A 21,292-nucleotide genomic window follows, 5' to 3' on the forward strand; every position below is an offset into this window, starting at 1 on the left:
GGGGTAATTATCAGCCAAATTTTCATAATAGTATATTGAAAGTGCTGTGAAAAACAAACATGTGGAGGGATTGCTTGTATTTTTGATATAGGGCTTTGAACTTGTAATCTCCTCCTGAGTGCTGGTTTTATGGGACTGTGCTTCTCATTCATATGAAAAGATAGTTTTTTGAGTGATATTACTTTGTTGTATTGTGCAAATAATGTAGCACTGAGAGGCTTTGAGTGACTCAGTCTACTCATTTATAAACTCTGGTAGGTCCTGAGGAGAAATATGGAAATTACCCCAAGGTCCACAGTAGTTGAAGGGTCTGGTCTTAATGAAGTTTGGAGATTTTCATTAAACTGAAACAAGTACCTAAAGACGACAGTCTGTGCCAGGACATAAAATTTACTTTAATGTTCTACTAAGATTAGTAAGCTCTCATCTACAGTAATAAAAAATTAAAGTAGCCTAACTTCAAATATAATTATGATTTACCTCATAAGGAATCTAGATGGAAACAACTGTACCATTATTTGGTAACTCCATTATGTTGCCAAAGATGCAGGGACTTCATAGTCTTCCCTTCTGCCAACTCTAATTTTTAACTTGTATTATCAAATCACATCTGAAAGTCTCCATATGGTCTCCAGACTTCATTTTATTGTGACATCCTTGTATGTGAGAAGGTAGGGTGAGCACAGTTATTTACAAATTAAATTCAAGCTCTGCTAATGAAAGAAGGGGGGATACTTAAAACTCAGCAGGGGGTATAAACAGTGAAAACTCTTGTTCACATCATGTTGAGAACTTTGGAGATTGTTCTCATGAGACATAGAAAATGACAACAAATGAAAATGGCCAGACCTTATGCAAAAGGAACTGTGACCCACATTCTGCACCAGCCAGTCCAGGAGGCCAAACAAAGCCTTGGCAATTGCCTAATTGAAATGATCATGACTTAGTGACTACCAGCCTTCCTAGCTCCACCTGCTCCCCAGCTTCCAATTTTGGAACAACCAGAGAAAAACAAGTATCATACCAGCCAATAATAAACCATGCTTTTATCCAGCTGGCCTGCAGCTTCTCCTTGCCAACAACTTCCATTCAGGTCATGCTGAAAGATTTCCATTTTCTCAGCCTTAATCCTTTACACTTCTCTGATTTCATTTGATTTTTCTACTAAGCACAAATGATGGTGGTTAACTTTTTTGCTATGTCAAGTGAGCAAATTGCCTTTGTAACCTCTAATAGAGGTTAGACTTCCCTTGCTGCCACATCCTAAAGATTTTCAGAGGTCTTAATCAGAGAGATGACAGAATGAGGCTGCAGAAGAGTGGACATGCACCAAGCAGTTAGGGAGTTTGTTAGCTAATGTAGCTAAAGATTTCAATAATATAACCCTGAGCCTCACTGTTTACCAACAGGAAATGTATTTCTAATTTATATCACAGTCCACATAGGTTTCTGTTTCCCAAGCATTGATTTAGAGACTGAGGGTTTTCCTATACTGTGGCTTGCCCACTTTCAGAGCTTTATACCATTCTACATAACTTCTGTATCCAAGGAGGATTTAAAACAGAGACAGGATATGCTAAATGACACTGAGGTTTGATGGCCAAGACTGCAAGAGCTATACTTCTTCCCTTTTCCAGTTTCACCTTCTAGGTTGAGTCTCCTGGCTTATAGTCTGTCTATCAGTAGGAGTGAGAAATCTGGTATTCCAGATGCTTCCAGGAAAATGATGAAATTCAGCACTTACATGATGTCACCTTTGCCACAGAAAGCCACTGGAATAGCTCAGGAAAGAAACAGTGTTTCCTGGATGAAAATGAAAAGAACTTGACAGGATCCAATATCTTGAAGACAAGGTATATGGTATATATGGTTATAATGAGTCGTATCATAGTCCATGATACGGTCCTACGTTTCTAGTTTATAATGATGTGTGATGACAAGGATCAGAAAACTTCTATTTGTTTAAGTGGAAATGCTTAAGAAGGATGGAATATTGAAAAGTACCTAGGAGGAGAAGAAAAGCCAATGCATGACCACAGATTTCCTAAGGAGATGATAATTTAATAATTAGGAGGTGTGACCATGTGGTAAGCCTGGAGGAAAAAGCAGGCCTAGGGTCATGACCATGCAAAGAGTCACAAAGTCATAGAGAAAGTGAAGCAGAGCTTGTAGAAAAAGTGTGGTCAGCAGACTAGTGACCCAGGAATCTATACCAACAACTGCCAGCTCGTTGTGAATTTTCTCCATGAATTTTGTACTGATGGGGACCTAATATAAAAACATGTAGTCACACTGCACTTCTCAGAACTTGGATTTTATTGTGTCATTCTGTTCAAAGAGAAGAAAGAGGGTAATGTTAATTGTTAGTCATAAATATGCAATGTATGGGATGTAGATAAAACTGGTCTTGCCTCTAGAAGTTGGGATGTTAGATCTGTAGCAAATTAGAAGGTGTGCCATGCTTGAGCCAGAAAGAACACATGGTAAGGCAAACTATAATCACAAGGAAGCTATGGATCATTGTAAGAGCAAAAGAGTTATTTGTGATATGTTTATAGGAAATGGTTGGGTTAGCAATCAGTGAAAATGCTCCTTATTTGTCAATTAACAACTAAGTAAAAAATAAGTGAAAGTTCAATGACTCTAAAATACAGAATTGGGGCCTCGGGAGATGCTTTAGTGTGTAAAGTACTTGCTATGCAAGCATCGGGATTGGAGTTCAAGTACCTGGGACTTACGTAAAATTGGGCACAGTAACACATGTTTGTAATCCCAGTCCTGGGAGGTTGGAGGGAGATGAATCCCAAAGACTCTCTGGCCATGTAAGACAATTAGGTCCAGGTTCAGTGAGAAATCCTGTTTGAAAAACAAAAACAAAAACAAGGTGGAGAGCAATAAATAAAAACACTCAACCCTGATAACTAGCCTCTACACACACAGGCAAGTACACCTACAAACACATATTCTCACACATACATACACCACACACACACACACACACACACACACACACACACACACACACACACACACACACGCATGCACCTGCTCAGTGTGTGTGTGTGTGTGTGTGTGTGTGTGTGTGTGTGTGTGTGTGTGCAAGTGTAAGTGCATGCATCTTGAGGGCAGACATCAACTTTAGGCACATTCCTCAGAAACACCATTCATTTAATTTTTCAGACAGGCTCTCTCATCTATGTCTATACCACATTGAATGTGCCTGATTTCATCTGAGCCAAGTGCTCTTACTAATTTGGAGTTCCCCAGTCAGTCTAGACTGGTTAGTTTCATAGATCTTTCTGCCTTCATGTCAACACTGGAATTACAAACACACACCACTATGCCCAGCATTTTACATAAGGACCAAGGCTCAAACTCAAGTCTCCACCTTGCATAGCTGAGCCATTTTCCCAGATCCATAATCAAGGTCTTCTGATTATGCTTTCTAGGAAAATAAGTCTCAGCCCATTCCTGCTTTATAGCTGAGATGTTTGACAAGGGTATCATTCAAATTCAGGTTTTCTTTCCTTACTTGTGCCACGAAGAAGGCAATTTCTTCTTCATAATATGAAATGATTGCAAAGAAATTTACATATAAGTATGATACAATATTTTCAGAATAACCCATTTTTTATCCTTTCCCTTATATAGCTAATGTAAATTATACTCTTCAATGGAATCCCCTGAGCCTTGGGGGCTCCTTCACTGAAATGACTGGTGGATATTCATTAAGCCCATGCTTTCCCACATTGTCACTTGAAAAAATTGTCAACATCTTAAATTAGGGTAAGACTTCTAATGTTTCTTAGCACTATTGTATGTTCTATTAAGTTATTGAATTTTAAAATACTTTAGGGTATTAGGAAACTTATAAGGGAAATTTTAATTAGAGAAAAAGGATTTGTGAGGCACTCTTAATCTTACAGTATCATAATTGTTCATGATAGAAGCCCAATAATAGACAGTTGCTTTTAAAGCTCTAATTGCATTTTTTAAAATTACAAGCTAGAGAGAATAAATTGGATCTTAGAAATGGGAAAAAGCTAAACTGATTATCACTGTGAGTCATGAGCAACTGGAAGAAGAGATCACAATGAACAAATTTCTAAACCATTATTAAAAACTGCTATTAGAATAATTAAACATGAAATTGAAATGAAATGGAAAACAAAAACAAAATAAAAACTGCACCTCCAAAGGAAAATTAAGTGCCAGATCACATAGTCAATGGGATAGGCTATTAAACAAAGAAAGCATTCACAGCTGTGAGCTATTTTTCTACAGACAGGCAATTGTGGTTGCCTGCAGTACAAATTGTGTTGCATTATTATTAGTGTGTGTTATATTCATGAGTGGAAAGGAAAAAAAATCATTCTTTTCAGAGTGAAAATGCCTGAGGCTCCCATATTCCCTATGGAAGCTTCTTGCCAATTAGATGTTAATACTAAAATCCACCAATAATCTGATTTATGTGTCGTCTAGAAGAGACACTATCAGTTTGAGTTTTGGGGACTCTTACCATGCATACATGGATTACCAAGACAGTCCCTAATGGTGCCTCTGCTTTTCTTGAATTATTAATACATTTAGTATTGTGCTGTGTTCATGATTACTTGGGGTTCAGTTACTATTATTTTAATTGTTATAAGCTAGTGGGGGAAGGATAGAGTTAGAGTAAAATAAAAAGATACTTTAGAGCCAAGTTAAAGCCAAATAATATCATGATCTTGTTAATCTAGACAGAAAAGAGAGGCTAGAAAAGGGAACTTTCTCTGTATAATACAATGTAGACTTGCTAAATTTCAAAGAGCTAGTTCAGTAAGAAGTCAATGTTGGATTCTGTACATGTTGCAAGCCATAGAGTTTCAACAAAAATTTGTAATTTACTAAATTCCTACTCTGAAGTATTTATATTTAATTCATATATTTATTTGGTTTTACACACACATATATTTAAAATTGTAAGTTAAATCAAACCATTCCAAAGACAATTTAAGCTCTAAAACCAGACAATTTAATTACTTTTACATGTCAGGATTCCACAGCGTCAGAGAGGTGGTCTAATGGTTAAAAGCATTTTTTGCTCTTTCTAGAAGATCTGAGTTTAGCTCCCAGATCCCCATGGGGCATTTCACAACATTCTATAACTCCAGCTGCAGGGGATATAGCAACCTCTTCTGGCCTCCATAGGCACCTGTATATACATGATAAGCACTCACACAGACACATACACACACTTTCCAAAAAAATTACTAATGTTTCAAATACCTGATTTAAATTCAGTTTCTCTGTGTCTGTCAAAAGTATATAAAAAATGGAGTACTTGCCACATTTGTTTACTGTTGCACAGCTCTGATGTTTATAAATTCTTTATTTTATTGTTGAAAACATGTTTTCTGTATGTCCTAACTATTTGGTGGTAGTTACACATAGACAGAACTCACGTTTGTTCTTGTTTGTTTAAATAGTCAGTTATAGAAGGTTAATCATCATGGTCTTTGTTACTATACATGTGGCCTTTGTTGTATCAAGAATAATTTTTAGAATTTACTTTGGGGACAATACTGTGCATTTACCATTTTCCCCTTTCTAATCTAAAGAGCAACAGCCCCATTCCACTCAAAATTTCTTTGATTTTTTTTGACCACTCAAAATTCTAAATAACTTGTATCTGTGATTATGTGGGTGTTATTGTTTTAAAATGTGGTACTTAGAAATAAATACACAGGCCCAGCAAGATGACTCAGTAGGTAAAGGCATTGTTTACGAGGACTGACAACCTGAGTTCTGATCCCCAGAACCCACAAATGGAAGAAGAAAACCAGCTCCCCAGAGAGTAGTCTTGTCTCCACTCCACTTGGTGTGCTCACACCAGCACTGCTTCTCACACAATAATGTGTGTGGGTGTGGTGCATGCAAGTGTGTGTGTGTGTGTGTGTGTGTGTGTGTGTGTGTGTGTGTGTGTGTGTGTGTGAAATTTGAGAGACATCCAAAAAGGCAGACTTTTTGATAGAATCTGTAGAAAGAAATAGGAATTATTAAAATCAGTAGTGTATTACATTCAGGGGGGCAAAAAAACAGAAGCAAATGGCAAACTATATTTGCTTTAAATTTTTTTTTTTTTTTTTGGTTTTTCTAGACAGGGTTTCTCTGTGCAGCTTTGTGCCTTTCCTGGAACTGTCTTTGTAGACCAGGCTGGCCTCAAACTCACAGAAATCCGTCTGTGTCTGCCTCCCAAGTGCTGGGATTAAAGACGTGTGTCACCACAAATTTTTTAAATATACTTATAAAAGAAGACCAAAATGTTAAGATTAATGTTAAATGTACAAGAATAAATTACAAGAATTCAGAAGGTTCAGAAACTGAGTTCCAGTTATTATTGGCAGCTTCTAGGAAATAGCTGTAGAGTTTGGTCCTGAACTGCTAATTAGATCAGAATATACCCAATAGAAATCACTGAAGCACAAATATTGGAACTGTCAAAACAAAACCCACATGTTTTCCGGTCTTTGTCTAGTCCTTTTTCTCCTCTTCACTACACAAAAAGAACTTCTTCTGGAAACAACCAATTAATAATCAAATCTCTTTTTTAATGGAAACTGGAATTTAAATTAGGCAAAATAGTTTTGTGCTTCTTCTCTATCTGGTTTGCATCAGGCGAATGCTACTACATTATTTTTGAGCCGAATTTCTCTTCTGACTCGAAAAAAAAAAAAAAGTTTTGTCAAAGCAGGAAGACTGGCATGTAACCACACAAGCCATGCTTCCTGGTTTTTTCCATTTGCCCTTAAGCAAGATGGCTGACCCCACTTGCACATGCGTACAGCAGCCCGCCGAGGGGCTGTTCCGTCGCATTTGATGGCGTTACGGACGAGGATTGCTAGGTTACGGGCGGAGGGGCGGGACAGGAAGTTTCCGTGTTTTGAGGCACCGGCGGCTCTTTGCTGGAGTCTTTGCCGTGTCTGGCTGGTTGTGTGGCTTCTGCGTTCCGGGCTGGCCATGGGGGAGGCGGAGAAGTTCCACTACATCTACAGCTGTGACCTGGACATCAACGTGCAGCTGAAGATGTGAGAGCCACGGCGGGGAGGGAGCGAGGGCGGGGAGGGGGCGAGGGCGGGGAGGGGGCGAGGGCGGGGAGGGGGCGAGGGCGGGGAGGGGCGGGCTGCTGCCCGGGAGAGGGGCTGCTCCCCGGGAGGGGGGCTGGTCCTCGAAGGGAATCTGCAGTAACCCGCACAGAAGTCCCCAGAGGGGCACCGAGCAGTTGGCATTTTCGACTTTTGTGCGACCACTGCTATCTGATTTTACGCAGGAAGAAATCAAATCTTAGGAAACGAGTTTCCCCGCCTCAGAAAGAGGAAGAAGATCTTTCCTTTTAGAGCAGGGCTGGAAGGTGGAATGGGGCATTTGACAGTCGGGACGATGGGCTAACTGAGCACATGGGTGCAGTTTTAACGACGTGCGAAGTGATGAAGACATAGATCGAACCTTTGGGCAGTTTGACGTTTTAAAGGTAGAGAGACCTTGAGAGGGAGTCGGAACCAGAGTCTTTTAGTAAAACCTTGGGGCAGCATGTTTAAAATAAAGGTCAAGAGCATGACATCTTGAAATGAGAACCCTAAAATAGGAAAGAAGAGTTCCCAGAGATGATAACTTCAGAATTGTAGAAATATCTGGATAACTAGGGAAGCTCACTTTTCCAGGCAAGAGCAGTTTTGCTGTGTAATTTACATACTGTCAGAACGTTGACCTATGCCATTTCTTGAGGATAGGGAGACAAATTTGAAGGCTGTTCCTGATGAGAGCCTTCTTGATGGTGAAGACTTCAGATTCCTACATTTTGCATGCTGCTCTTTACCTCTTTTGCTCCTATCTCCTACGTGTCATGTAGTAGGTTTATTTCAGGCACTTGTCTAAGAGAGGCCATGTCAGTTTCTCTTGTGATGGGAAAACAGTTGGCTTTGGACTTCTTGCTCTGGCTCTTTTTCTCAGCTATTAACTTTCCCATCTTGGATAATGAGTTTGATCTCTGAGTTTCTACTTCTTCATTTATAAAATGAGAATGTGGTTTTAAAAAGCACACATCCGAGCTGGGCGGTGGTGGCAGAGCAGGCCTTTAATCCCAGCACTTGGGAGGCAGAGCCAGGCGGATCTCTGTGAGTTCGAGGCCAGCCTGGTCTACAGAGTGAGTTCCAGGAAAGGTGTAAAGCTACACAGAGAAACCCTATCTCGGGAAAAAAAAAAAACCAAACCAAACAACAACAACCAAAACAAAAAAGCACACATCCAATTCCTAGTGTGATTACTAATGTAATATTGATATCCAAGACATAGTATGAAATAGTGAGATAGTATGAGTATATATAGTTTGGAAAAAAATGAATAAAAAATAATACCCAGGTAAAAGTAAGTTTGAAGACAGGTTCTTACCACGTGTCTCTGACTGACCTAGAGCACACTGTGTAGATCTGACTGCTTCTGCCTCCCGAGTGCTAGAATTAAAGGTGTGCACTAGCACACGTGGCTTAACAGTTTGTTGCAATACTGTGCTGTGTATCTTTTTATTTATTTATTTGGTTTTTCGAGACAGGGTTTCTCTGTGTAGCTTTACACCTTTTCTGGAACTCACTCTGTAGCCCAGGCGGGCCTCAAACTCACAGAGATCCGCCTTCCTCTGCCCCCCGAGTGCTGGGATTAAAAGCATGTGCCACCACCGCCGGGCTTATATTTATTTATTTTTATGTGCATTGGTGTTTTGACTGTGTAAGTGTGTCCAGTCCCCTGGAACTGTAGTTACAAACAGTTATGAGCCACCACGTGGGTGCTAGGAATTGAACCTGGGTCCACTGGAAGAACAGTCAGTGTTCTTAACCACTGAGCCATGTCTCCAGCCCATGTATCTTTTCTGATGTTTCTAGTCTATACCTATACATTAAATGTTTGCTAAAAAAATGTGCAAATAAGTTGTCATTTTAAATCAGCAAAATTTTGTTTGTTTGTTTGTTTGTTTTTGAGACAGGATTTCTCTGTGTAGTCCTGGCTGTCCTGGAACTCTGTAGACCAGGCTGGCCTTGAACTCAGAGATACACCCACCTCTGCCCGCCAAGTGCTAGAATCAGTAAAATTAACCTTAAGGCCTGAATCAAGAGTGAGTTTCAGGACTTAAAATGAAACCCAAAGAAGAGAAATCTTTTCATGAAGTTAGAATAAGCTTAGCAGTGTTAGGATTTTCAGAGTTCCTTATCATTTATAAAAGTGACATTACTTTTAGAAACAGGAAGTTATTATGAGATGGCTTATGGTTACTTTAACTGACATAAACTTCTTATCTTTATGTATATTCATGCATGCTTTAGAACTATCCATCTGAAACAGTGTTTGTGCTTTCAGAGGAAGCTTGGAAGGGAAGAGAGAAGAAAAGAGCTACAAAGCTGTCCTGGAAGACCCAATGCTAAAGTTCTCCGGGCTGTACCAAGAGACGTGCTCCGACCTCTATGTGACTTGTCAAGTTTTTGCTGAAGGGAAGCCTCTGGCCTTACCCGTCAGAACATCCTACAAGGCATTTAGTACAAGATGGAAGTAAGTTTTTTTCTTCATTGTTGTTATTTTTTTCATTTACCATGTGAAAGATTATAGACTTCTTCCATAGCCCTATTGATATTCTGAGTAGAGACAGTTAAGCAGGGATCACCAGGAGTTTCTTAACTGTAGTTGACCGTTGAAAGTGTGTATTACACAGGTATAGATAGTTGTGTTGATGTGCTGGTGACTTTGTATTTAATATGTTGACATTTTGCAGAGTAAGTATTTTACTCTTTTACAACATGAACCAGAACACAACCATGTCTGTGGCCTTTAACACAAATACTTTAGATAGTTTGAAATGGCCAACCTATTGTTTGGACTTTAGAAGTAGATCTTATATCATATGCTCAGGTAAGATTTATATACTTTTTTTGTTTTCCAAATGAAACTTTCATTTTACGTTTATAGTTTATTCATGTATTTGCATGGTATGTTAGCAATACATTGTTGGCATGTAGGGCCAGAGTAAGATAACATGAAACTGTTTTTTGGAATAGTACTGTGACTCCTTAATCTAAGGTCCTGATATTTCTTATCTGATAGACTTTATGGGGCGTTTCTAGTGTTTAGTCAGTTTTATTCCACAGTCACATGGGATGACAGATGCATAGGTATTTGCTACTTTTTCTTTTTTCATGCACGTGTAAAGTGTTTTGCCTGTATGTATGTATTTATGCCGTGAAGGAGTGTTGAATTCCCTGGACCTGGAGTTAGAGATAATTGTGAGCTGCCACATGGGTACTGGGAATGGAACCCAGATCCTCTGTAAGAGCAGTAAGCATTCTTGACCACAGAGTTGTCTCTCCAGTTCCAAGTGTGTGCCCATAAGGAATGATCTGTGCTCACAGTGTCCTGGAAGACACACATCATGGCCACATACACAGTCACACAGCTCTGTTGATATACCGGAATCTGGGAAAGGCTTTCCGAGAGAGGAAGTTTAAACATTACTGGTCTGACTCCATCCAAATCAACTGTTTCAGTAGTATAATTTCTCTAGTTCTCTTTTTGGAGTCAAATATGTATAAATATCATATCTATATAGCAAACACATATTTAATACATTTTATTCTGGAAAATTTCAACTATATAAAAATATAGAAAATAATATGGCCAGGCATGGTGATGCATGTCTTTAATCCCAGCACTCAGGAACCTATAGCAGGTGGATCTCTGAATTTGAGGCCAGCCTGGTTTACAAAGTTAGACCCTGACTCAAAAAACAAAAACAAAGCACAACAACAAAAACATTATTATAGTACCATCATTACATCTAAAACAATGGACCAGAGTTCCTCAGTTTAAAATATATTTAGATGTAGAATGTCATTGTCTTTGGTGAATACCACCTTTTTTCCCCATTTCTCTTGCTATGGAAAACTTTTATTTTCTGTTCTCCACACTGCCCAAAAGAACTTAGAACAAAGACAACTTTGCCTCCTCTCATTTGCTAGCGCGTTCATTCTTTGTTTTTGCTATTATATGTTTACAAAGTTGTAAAATTACACAAAAAAAAGAAAAAAGAAAAAACCTTAAAACATTGATCACTGAAAGACAACTGTAGAACATAGATTGAGGAAATATTTAGAGTATGTAACAAGAGACTAGGCATTTTAAAAAAAATAGACTGTTTTCCAGGTAGCCTCCCTGGTGATGTGAGTAGCAGTCCAGTCATCCTTGTTCCACATCTAGTATCCTCCTATGAGTGAGTACATACCATGTTGTCTTTCTGAATCTGGGTTACCTCACTCAGGATGATTTTTTCTAGATCCATCCATTTGTCTGCAAACCTCATGATGTCATTGTTTTTCTCTGCTGAGTAGTATTCCATTGTGTATATGTACCACATTTTGTTTATCCATTCTTCAGTTGAAGGGCATCTAGGTTGTTTCCATGTTCTGACTATTACAAACAATGCTGATATGAACATAGCTGAACAAGTGCTCTTGTGGTGTGGTTGAGCATTCCTCCAAGAAAGACACAGGGATCGCCCAATGACAGAGAAATGGAATGAGATCTACATGAACAGCCTGGACATGAGTGGGGGTAGTGAAGGGCGAGGGTCGAGGGAAAGAGAGCTTGGGGGAGTGGGAGATCCCAGCTGGATCAACAACAGAGAGGGAGAACAAGGAATAGGAGACCATGGTAAATGAAGACCACATGAGAATAGGAAGAAGCAAAGTGCTAGAGAGGCCCACAGAAATCCACAAAGATACCCCCACAACAGACTGCTGGCAATGGTTGAGATACAGCCCGAACTGACCTACTCTGGTGATGGGATGACCAAACACCCTAATTGTCGTGCTAGAAACCTCATCCAACTACTGAGGGATCTGGATGCAGAGATCCATGGCTAGGCCCCGGGTGGATCTCTGGGAGTCCAATTAGCGAGAATGAGGAGGGTTTATATGAGCGAGAATTGTTGAGACCAAGGTTGGATAAAGCACAGGGACAAATAGCCAAACGAATGGAAACACATGAACTATGAACCAATGGCTGAAGGGTCACCAACTGGATCAGGCCCTCTGAATGGGTGAGACAGTTGGTTGGCTTGATCTGTTTGGGAGGCATCCAGGCAGTGGGACCAGGTCCTGTGCTCATTGCATGAGTTGGCTGTTTGAAACCTGGGGCCTATGCAGGATTGTTTGGCTCGGCCTGGGAGGAGGGGACTAGACCTACCTGGACAGAGTCTACCAGGTTGACCTCAGTTTGTGGGGAAGGCTTTGCCCTGGAGGAGATGGGAATGGGTGGGGGGGGTTGGGTGGAAGGTGAGGGGGACGGGAGGGGGGAGAACAAGGGAATCCGTGGCTGATATGTAGAACTGAATTGTATTGCAAAATAAAAAAAAAAATAGACTGAAATAGAGAGAAAACAGATTTTTTGCAGTCTGCTATTGGTATTTGAAAGGTGAATTTATTGCCAAACTCACCAAAATAAAAACGATGAATAAACATTTTCTACTTCCATTGTCCTATATAAGTAGTTCCCTACCAGAAGTGGTCTATAAACTGGGAGAAAAAGTTATTTTGTAAAAGAACCTCTTACTACTTGAATTGCTGCATTTCCTTGGTTTAGTTAATATTTTTCGGGGCATACTAAGGTTCTGCATTACATAAATGTCTGATTGACTTGTGTGAGTTCTCATAATAAGGAATTCACCCAGAATGTTTCCAAGTCTATCTCAATGCATCCTCCCCTGTCATGTCCTACAGTAAGCTCTCCTAAAGAAGGAGGACATGGCCCAGTGAGTAAAGGCTCGTCCATCAACCCTGACAACCGGAGTTTGTCCCTGGACTCTACATTTTGGAAAGAGAGAACCTTCTCTTGAAAGTTTTCTCTGACCTTAATCACAGTTAATGCTGATCTTCAAGGTTTCATTTTTAGTTTTCTGTAATTCAAATTAAGAGATTTGTTATTGTTACTGTTATTAGGATTGTTCTTTAGGCAGGTTTCTTTCTTCCATTCTTTCTTCCCTTTCTCCTCCCCCCTCCCTTTCCCTATACAAAACTGTGGCTTGAACTCACAACTTTTTGCATGCTAGGTAGATACTCCGACACTGAGGTACAACCCCAGCTCCTTAAAGTTTTTAAAATTATTTCGATTTTATCCTGTTCTCTAAAACATATGAAACAGAGACAAAGAAAGAGAGTGAAAGAGCAAGCGAGAGGTGGGAGGAGAGATTAACAGATTAACAGGTTGGTATTAATTTAACAATTTCTATTTCAAAGTATATTCATCTCTGGAGAATAGTCCAGTGGGGGTCATGATGGGATTGCAATGTCCAGATTAAGGTTTTGTAATCTGGACAAGGATTATTAGGGATTGGACTAGTTCTGGTGGATGGGGAATAAGATGACACAGTGATGTTGAGAACACACAGCCTTTTGATGTTTGCATAGATCCTTTTATAGGATTTGCAATGTTTAGATTAGCTCTTACATGTGTTAGCTGGAAGACCACTTTCCTCTACAACTTGAGCTGCAAAAACCCAGCCTGTAAAACATTGAATTGAAGTTACTTTGATTTAAAGAGATCTTGGGGCCAGGAGTTAGATAGAGGAATATTTGAGGGAAGGACCACTTGATCAAGGTACTGTCTCCCAGAATTTAAAGGGTAGACAAAGAGACGAGAGATTCCACAGATGAATTTGGATATTGACACTAGTTTTTCTCTTTAGCTTTACCTCGTGGTAATTGTTTCCATGTCAGTCAGCTGCTGTGGTTTCTTCATCCACAGTTGATAACACTGTTCAGTACTTCTTTTTAAGTCTGCTCTGCCATGTGAGTAGTAATTAACTTAGTTGCTTATACTCATCTGTAGAGATAATGATGCTCTTAAATGTGCAATTTGGTTGGTTTTTTTTTTTTTTTAAGAACTTTATATGAAAAAAAGATTTGGTGATGTTTTGCTTCTAATCAGAATTGATGGATATCTCTAATTTTCTTGGAATTTCAAAATTTATGGTTGACCATAAGTACTTTTGTTAAGTCTTTGAAACTTTTGTTGTGTCTCACTGATGATACGTGTGTATTTGATCTAAGATAAGCTGCTTTCAGAGTAATTGTGAATGAATAGAGTTCTGTCTGCTTTCTTGTTATTCATGTTATTTGGGATTCTTTTGGGATTTTTAAAAGCCATCTGCTTACGGTAGTGGCAATTATCAAATGAATCCATTTTAAATGCTGAAGAATATTTACAAAGATGAGTATAGAGTAAGAAATTGCTAGTTCTTTCTGTATTATTAACAAACACATTAACAAGTTAGCATTTGCAGGCATTCTTAGGAAGCATAGAATGCTAATAGCTAAGTGTCAGTCAAATAAGTCGAGGAACAGTGATCAAAATATAGTGTGAAAATCTTTAATAAGAAAGAACTTAATGAGAAAGAACATATGTGCAAGTTGGTAAAGTCAGCTTTGGCTTGGTGAGGTTTTGGTTATTTTGGGTTGTCTTATTACCTTCAGGAATGCTTTAACATACCATGACTGATTATTTTATAATTGCAATATGATTTGGTTGTTTTCATAATGTAAAATTGTGTTCTAGAGAATTATTAAAGAAAATGACAGCTTGGTTTAAAAATTTTAACATACTGAAACATGTTTCCAGATTTGATTATTTATCTTTACTTTTCTGTTCTATTTCCATACATCTTAGTGATGTAACTTTTTCTTTTTCTCTGCTTTTTTGGGGGGGTGGGTGGGAGAGATGGATGTAGCTGAATTTTTATGCAGTCTTATTAAATAAAGAACTTGGAGCCAAATATAGGAATGAAAGCCTTAGAGATCAGGGAAATAGTGAGAGCCACCAACCGCCTTACCTCACCAGCTCTGTAGCTTCCAAAATGCGAGCTACTTCCTGTCTAACCTACGCCTTTATTGCCTTGCTATTCTGCCCTCTCATTGGCTCTTAGCCCAGCTACCTCACTTCTTTGTCATTGCCTGTCTGTACAGACCTCCATGTCTCTGTAGTTTGTATTGGGATTAAAGGCTCGTGTCACCATGGTTGGCTGTTCCCTAGTGTGTCCTTGGACACACAGAGACCCTGCCTGTCAAGTGATCTGATTAAGGGAGTGTGCTACCACTGCCTGACTTTTGTGTTAATGACCTGCTATTTCCTCTGATATCCAGGCAAACTTTATTTTTTAACATACAAATAAAATATCACCACAGATGCCTTTCACTTTGTAGCTTGGGCTGGACTCAACCTCACAAATCTCTTTAGGCTGGTCTTGAACTAACAATAATAATCCTTCTCCCTCATGCTGAATTCTGGGATTATAGGCATATGTCACACAGCTCAGCTTGAGTGTTCTGATTAAATGTCTTGATATAACAGTGCTATTTTTCAGGAGCTATATTCAAAATTTATGTGCGTATATTTGAACAAGCAAAAGTGAGGGGATTTCCACATTATTTTTTAGCATACAGACCTAATCTTTTTGGAGTCTTCTCATCTGGCTGAACCATCTTTTATTGGTTAATTTGAAATAAAGATACATATTTATTCTCTTGACTTTGTTTCCATAGTTGGAATGAATGGCTAAAACTCCCTGTGAAATACCCTGACCTGCCCAGGAATGCCCAAGTAGCCTTGACTATATGGGATGTGTATGGACCAGGAAAGGCTGTGCCAGTAGGAGGAACAACTGTGTCGCTCTTTGGAAAATATGGGTAAGCATTCTGCCCACTGGTCCACAGAGGGCTGTTTCTTGTTCTTTCCTAGAGAAGTTTGATTGGTTATGCAGTCTGGTTTTCTCTATGAAAACCAGCTAGGTACACAGGCCTACATTTCTGAGATTGGCCCTGAAGTGGATTTCCTACAGGATATGCTGTATTAATTACTCTTCTCACCACTAAATCAGTGACAAAATTCCCAACAAAGGCCACTTAAGGGATGACAAGTTTGAGGGTCCAGTCCATCATGGTGGGGAAGGCGTGGCTGGAGGAGTGTGAAGCAGCTGGTCCCATTACACCTGCAGTCAGAAACACAGAGAGATGGAAGCTGATGATCAGTTTCCTCTGCTCGTGTAGTCTGGGGTACCAGCTTGTAGAATATTGCTGCCTACATTAGGGTGGGTCGCCTGAGTTAACCCAATCTAGACACTGCCTCATAGACATGCCCCAAAATTTGTCTCCTAGGAGGTTCTGCATCCTACAGATTTTATAGGCAGAAGTAACCATCACAGCAGCTAAAGGAACCAAGAAACACAATTTGTATTACTCTACTGTTAAGTGAATGCTACTGTCATTTCTATTAGAATGGAGTCATTGTGAGTGAGAACTCAGGGTCCAGATCTGGAAACTGAAAGATGTAGTGCCTTTCAGTGGAAAGTCCTAGTGACTTCAACTGTCTGGCTGTTACCAGATGCTTTGATTTTTGTCCAATTTAAAGTTTAAAAATATTAACTTGCACATCAATAAATATACCTGAGAATTATCTTAATAGGTTTCTTGACTATGTTCTATAAATTGCTTTAATATCTTTTGCCCATTTAAAAAAAAATACAGTTATTCACACAAGTAGTGCCTTTTTTGATGTTGTTGAGACAGGATTTGACTGTATAGCCCTGACTGGCCTAGAACTCACTCTATAAATTAATCTGGACTTGAAGTCACAAAGATCTGCCTGCCTCTGCCTCTTGAATTCTAGGATTTAAAGGCATGAACCACCGCGCCAAGCTAAAAGTGCCTTCTTTCTAATTGTTATTTTCTTAGTGATGTGTGAGGAGTCTTTGAACATGGAGGAAATTGGTCATTTGTGTTCTGTGTTAACAGTTACTTTAAAAACACTAGTATTTCTTTTGGTTTATTTTCTGAGATATATATTTACTAGATTGAATTTTTGGAAGCCTTTCTTCCATTACACTTTTATTCCTTTATATTTAAATCTGTAATTGATCTAAGCTTTTATGAACAGGGTGATGCATTATGAATTGACTTTAACAACAGAAGCCCAAATCTGTATACATTTGTCTCAATTCTTTTACATAAGCCATCATCTATGACAATTTTAAAAATCCACCTTTATATCTGAATCTAAGAAAAGCAGTAGTAGGGTGTGTGAGGGAGGGAGGTTGTAGAGGTGGTCACCCAGCTTTAGATGCTGTTTCTTCAGTATCTGGTCTCCTGGGGCAAGTTAGTGAATAGCCTTATGCCTCAGTTTCTTCACCTATAAAATGAAATAATATGTCCACTTCATCATTTAAGGTGATTATCTAAATAACATTTAATGAGCCTAGCAAATATTTTATTTTTAAATGTTTTATTTATCAATAGTACATGTGTTGGTTAGTTGAGTAATGATTGATGTGGAAGGACCCAGCTCATTGTGGGTCGTGCCAGCCCAGGGCAGGTGAGCCTGAGTTGTGTAAGAAAGCAGAACGAGCAAGTCAGGAGGAGCAAGCAGGTAAGCAGCCTTCTTCCTTCATGGCTTCTGCTGGGTGGAGAGGCTTAATTTGGTATGGGATGGACCTGGAAGTTATGGGCAGGCTAGGAGGGTCTTACAGAAGCCTAGAGATGGCTAAAGAATGCAGGGACACTGGATGTTTGGCTTGGGATAGATCTGGGGCCTAGGGAGGGTACATGGAAGAGAGGATTAGGCAGACTCACAGGCCTAGACCCAGGCAAAGCATGTCTGCAATTCTTTGTATAACTCATTGAGTGAAATTTCTTTTGCCTCCTATCCAAAGGGAGTGGAAAATGTGCCCGAAAGACAAATTAAGTCACAAGGTTCTCCATAAAGTTAGTAGTAATAATTAGGAGTTCGATTTGTTTTCTTGACATGAGCTAGGATTCTAAATTTTAGAAATCTGTTCATGCTATTTATCCACGTCCTGTGCCGCCACAGGTGTGGGATTTTGGGGCAACAGTGCTTTAGGACATCGTTTTCTGAGATGTTTCTTTAGCAGTAAAATGTCACCAGTGGCCTCTTCTTCTGAAGGACCCTGGCACACACTTAGTAAATTAGCCTGTAAAAGTGGCCCTTAAAGCTTTTAGTGGAAGGTGGCACAGTGACTACCAACTTGAGCTCTTTGCCAACATCTGTTTGGTATATGTGAGTCAGTAAGGGGGAACGTTTTAGCCAGTGCTAATAAATAATTTAAAGACTGATCTTTTACTATAGTTCTGCTAAAGCAAACCGTCTTTAACTTGAACATCTAGCTTCAGAGATTTCTAAGTAGCTTAAGAGCAGATTGGTTATTACTTAGATTAGTAGAAGCACAGGCAAACTGCAAATGCTGTGCAGGTGTGTGCGAATTCTGAAGTCATGGCAGTGGCTGCTACGGTGGCATGGCCCTGCCAGCTAGAGCTGCATCGGCAGCTGTTACCGAGCCTCTGATGGAGCTGAAGAAGGACCTGCTGTGCCATTGCCCTGTCTCGTCTGTTTGGCTTAATTTCCCAAGGGGACACAAGGCCGCACACGTCTTCTGCCTCTCCACCTGGGAGCTGTGTAATTTTAGGCAAGTTTCCATTAGTGTCCAAAGCAAGTGGTGTGATCACGTCCTCATCAGCAGTACTCAGCATACCCCTCCCCAGCACCCCATTTTAAACTCTTTTCTAGATCTATCCCAAGGTGCCTGAATCATTTATTAGACTGTCTTCCTGCCAGATGTGCTTTTTGTCTTTAGTAAATTCAGCCAGAGTATCCACTGAGGAGTGGAGTGGCAGAGAGAAGGAAGGGATGCTGTGTGCTGTTTCTGAAGGTGCGTGTGAGGGGCCTCACTTTTAAGAGGGCTCAGTTACATCACTGCAGCCAGTTCCTCGGAGCCTGCCTTAAGGTTGTTCTGCGTTTTGTTTCGTTTGAGACAAGGTCTCATTCAATTGCCTGTGTTAATCTAGAACCTGTGATCCTCCTGCCTCTATCTGATCTGTTTGATATTAAAAGAGAAAGAAATTTAACTTTATAAGAGGCTGTGTTTATGTGTTTTTGTAATAACTTAGGAAAATCTTCAATATACTATTTTTTTTTAATTTTTTTAAATTTTTTTCAGTTTTTCGAGACAGGGTTTCTCAGTGTAGCTTTGTGCCTTTCCTGGAACTCACTCTGTAGACCAGGCTGGCTTCGAACTCACAAAGATCTGCCTGGCTCTGCCTCCCGAGTGCTGGGATTAAAGGCGTGCACCGCCACTGCCCGGGTATACTATTTTTATTAATGAGAAAACTGGTGTATACTAAGGAGTCAACATTATTTATTCATGGTCACAGCCACACATGCCATAGCTGGTACAGTTGTTACCCAAACCCAGGCAGGCTTACAGAAAAATTATGTACCTTAGCAGTTTTCATTTCCATCCTGTAAATGTGATAATGTTCTCTTGGCTAGAAATTTCGTATCTGCTATTCTAAGATGTCTGCTGAAGTGGTCGGTGAGTGCTGTCCTCTAAGCATGGCTGACACCATTTTCATCAGAACAACTGTGAACACTTGCAGAGAGAGATCCCCTTTGATTGGTCTTGTTGACTTGCCACTCTTCAGAGAAGGAGGGTGTAGGGAGAGTCACTGGACCCATACCTGGGATTCACATTGTTCCCTCATGCATCTTCCAGCCATTTGTATGCATTTCTGCCCCGACTAAATGCACCTGCATTGTATCAGGAGGTGTTAGTTTATGTAGACTGTGGAAGGCTAACTGAAGTGAGGCTGCATTAGCGTGACCATGTGCAAGTATGTTCTGGAATGAGACTGGCCCATATCTAACTGCCTGTGGTCACTTATGTTCCTGTAAGTAATTGCTCGCTTATGCTCTGGATTTTACCTTGGTTTGCCACTGAACCATATAAGAAAGAGGTACACATTTGCTTAAGTCTGCCCAGGAATGAGTTCCCTTAACACTGATAACATATGCATTGGGTTTAGATCATTTCTATAGACTACTCTCATTTTCTGATTATCTGAGGGAGAAAGAGTGGCCTGAGGAGAGATTTGTGGATTTTAGCAGCTCAGCTCAGTGCTGCACAAACCATGGGGGACTCGGAGCCTGGCAAGCTTGACACATTTCTTTATGATGAGCTGCCTAAGTTACTTCTTACTCTGAACTTTTGTCCTTATAGCATGTTTCGCCAAGGAATGCATGACTTGAAAGTCTGGCCTAACGTGGAGGCAGATGGCTCTGAACCCACAAGAACTCCTGGCAGAACAAGCAGCACACTCTCAGAAGATCAGATGAGCCGCCTTGCCAAGGTACACAGGCTTCTGAGACAGAGAGAACTCTGACTGGTGCGAATCAGTGGACCTTGACATTGGGAATCCTGTCAGTTGTCTTCTCAGTTTAAATTAAACTTCAGTGACAGTTTTGAGATATGATTCATGTACCTTCACTCTTGAAAGGTGTATGATCCATATCCTTGTATTTATCCTAGCTGTCTGACTTCAGGACATTTTCACCTCCAAAAGCTCCATGTACTTGAGAGTCACTCCTCATTCCATCCCGCCCTGCTTCCTGATGGCTGCTGGTCCACTTTCTGTCTGTGGACTTCTGCACCCTTTGTCTGGACTTGCTTCAGATGTGGAAGTGTAGGTCTCTAGTATTTTCGTTATCATGTCTGTTTTCTATATTGTTCTTTTAAGTGAGAAGGGTAGCATAGCTCCCTAATAGGTATGCTTACTAGTACAGTCTTTCAGCTTCCTTTCTCTCTTTCCAAACGAATAAAACTGAAGATGTATTTCAGCTGCTCATTTCCAGGTCTTGCCTGTCTTCTTCCTGGGTGTGTAGGACAGTTCACAAGCGTCTCTTATGTCTGCCCTCTCGCTAAGAGTTTATCAGCAGCGAACTTTGATTTGGCTACTTTCCATGACTTATACATAGACATTTTATTAGAATCATCTCATATATACTCTGTGGGCTACTAAAATTTGAAAGATTTGGTTTTTCAGTGTTTCAAGGCTTGCTACCAAAGGATAATGGGACTGTGAAATGAAGACCAACCATTAAATAGCCCATGAAAAGATGGTGTTAGGTAATTATTAAACAAAGATTGTCAACTCCAAGCTGGAATAATGGTTTTACTCCGATTTGTTGCTTAACTATGGAAGTTAAATTCTAGCTACAATATGAATAATTAGCATTTGAAAGCCCACTTTCTAAGTTTGACTTTTTAAAAAGTCCTAGTAATTTTAATGGAATAAATCTCTCTGATGATTCAGACTGTTTTATAAATCTGCCTAATTTTTCTTTGAGGAAAAATGGCTCTGAGACAGAAGTTATGCTG

The 21,292-nt window shown here is 39.9% G+C and overlaps 1 protein-coding gene across 2 annotated transcripts in view; it reads left to right on the plus strand.

Annotated features, from left to right (window-relative positions):
• The first annotated feature begins 6,912 nt into the window (after positions 1 to 6,912).
• Pik3c3 (phosphatidylinositol 3-kinase catalytic subunit type 3) overlaps positions 6,913 to 21,292 on the plus strand; it is a 94,642-nt gene continuing 80,262 nt past the window's right edge. Inside the window, exons 1-4 of one of the 2 annotated variants that reach the window (XM_052741743.1) lie at positions 6,913 to 7,067; positions 9,388 to 9,576; positions 15,612 to 15,755; positions 20,135 to 20,264. In XM_052741743.1, the coding sequence (XP_052597703.1) occupies positions 7,000 to 7,067; positions 9,388 to 9,576; positions 15,612 to 15,755; positions 20,135 to 20,264 (531 nt within the window). In that variant the 5' untranslated portion in view covers positions 6,913 to 6,999. The remainder of the gene's footprint in view (positions 7,068 to 9,387; positions 9,577 to 15,611; positions 15,756 to 20,134; positions 20,265 to 21,292) is intronic. The other variant, XM_052741742.1, reaches the window with a different exon arrangement.

The sequence above is a fragment of the Peromyscus californicus genome, unplaced genomic scaffold, assembly GCF_007827085.1.
Source record: "Peromyscus californicus insignis strain IS unplaced genomic scaffold, ASM782708v3 Scaffold_17__1_contigs__length_78620276, whole genome shotgun sequence".
Classification (NCBI taxonomy): Eukaryota; Metazoa; Chordata; class Mammalia; order Rodentia; family Cricetidae; genus Peromyscus; species Peromyscus californicus.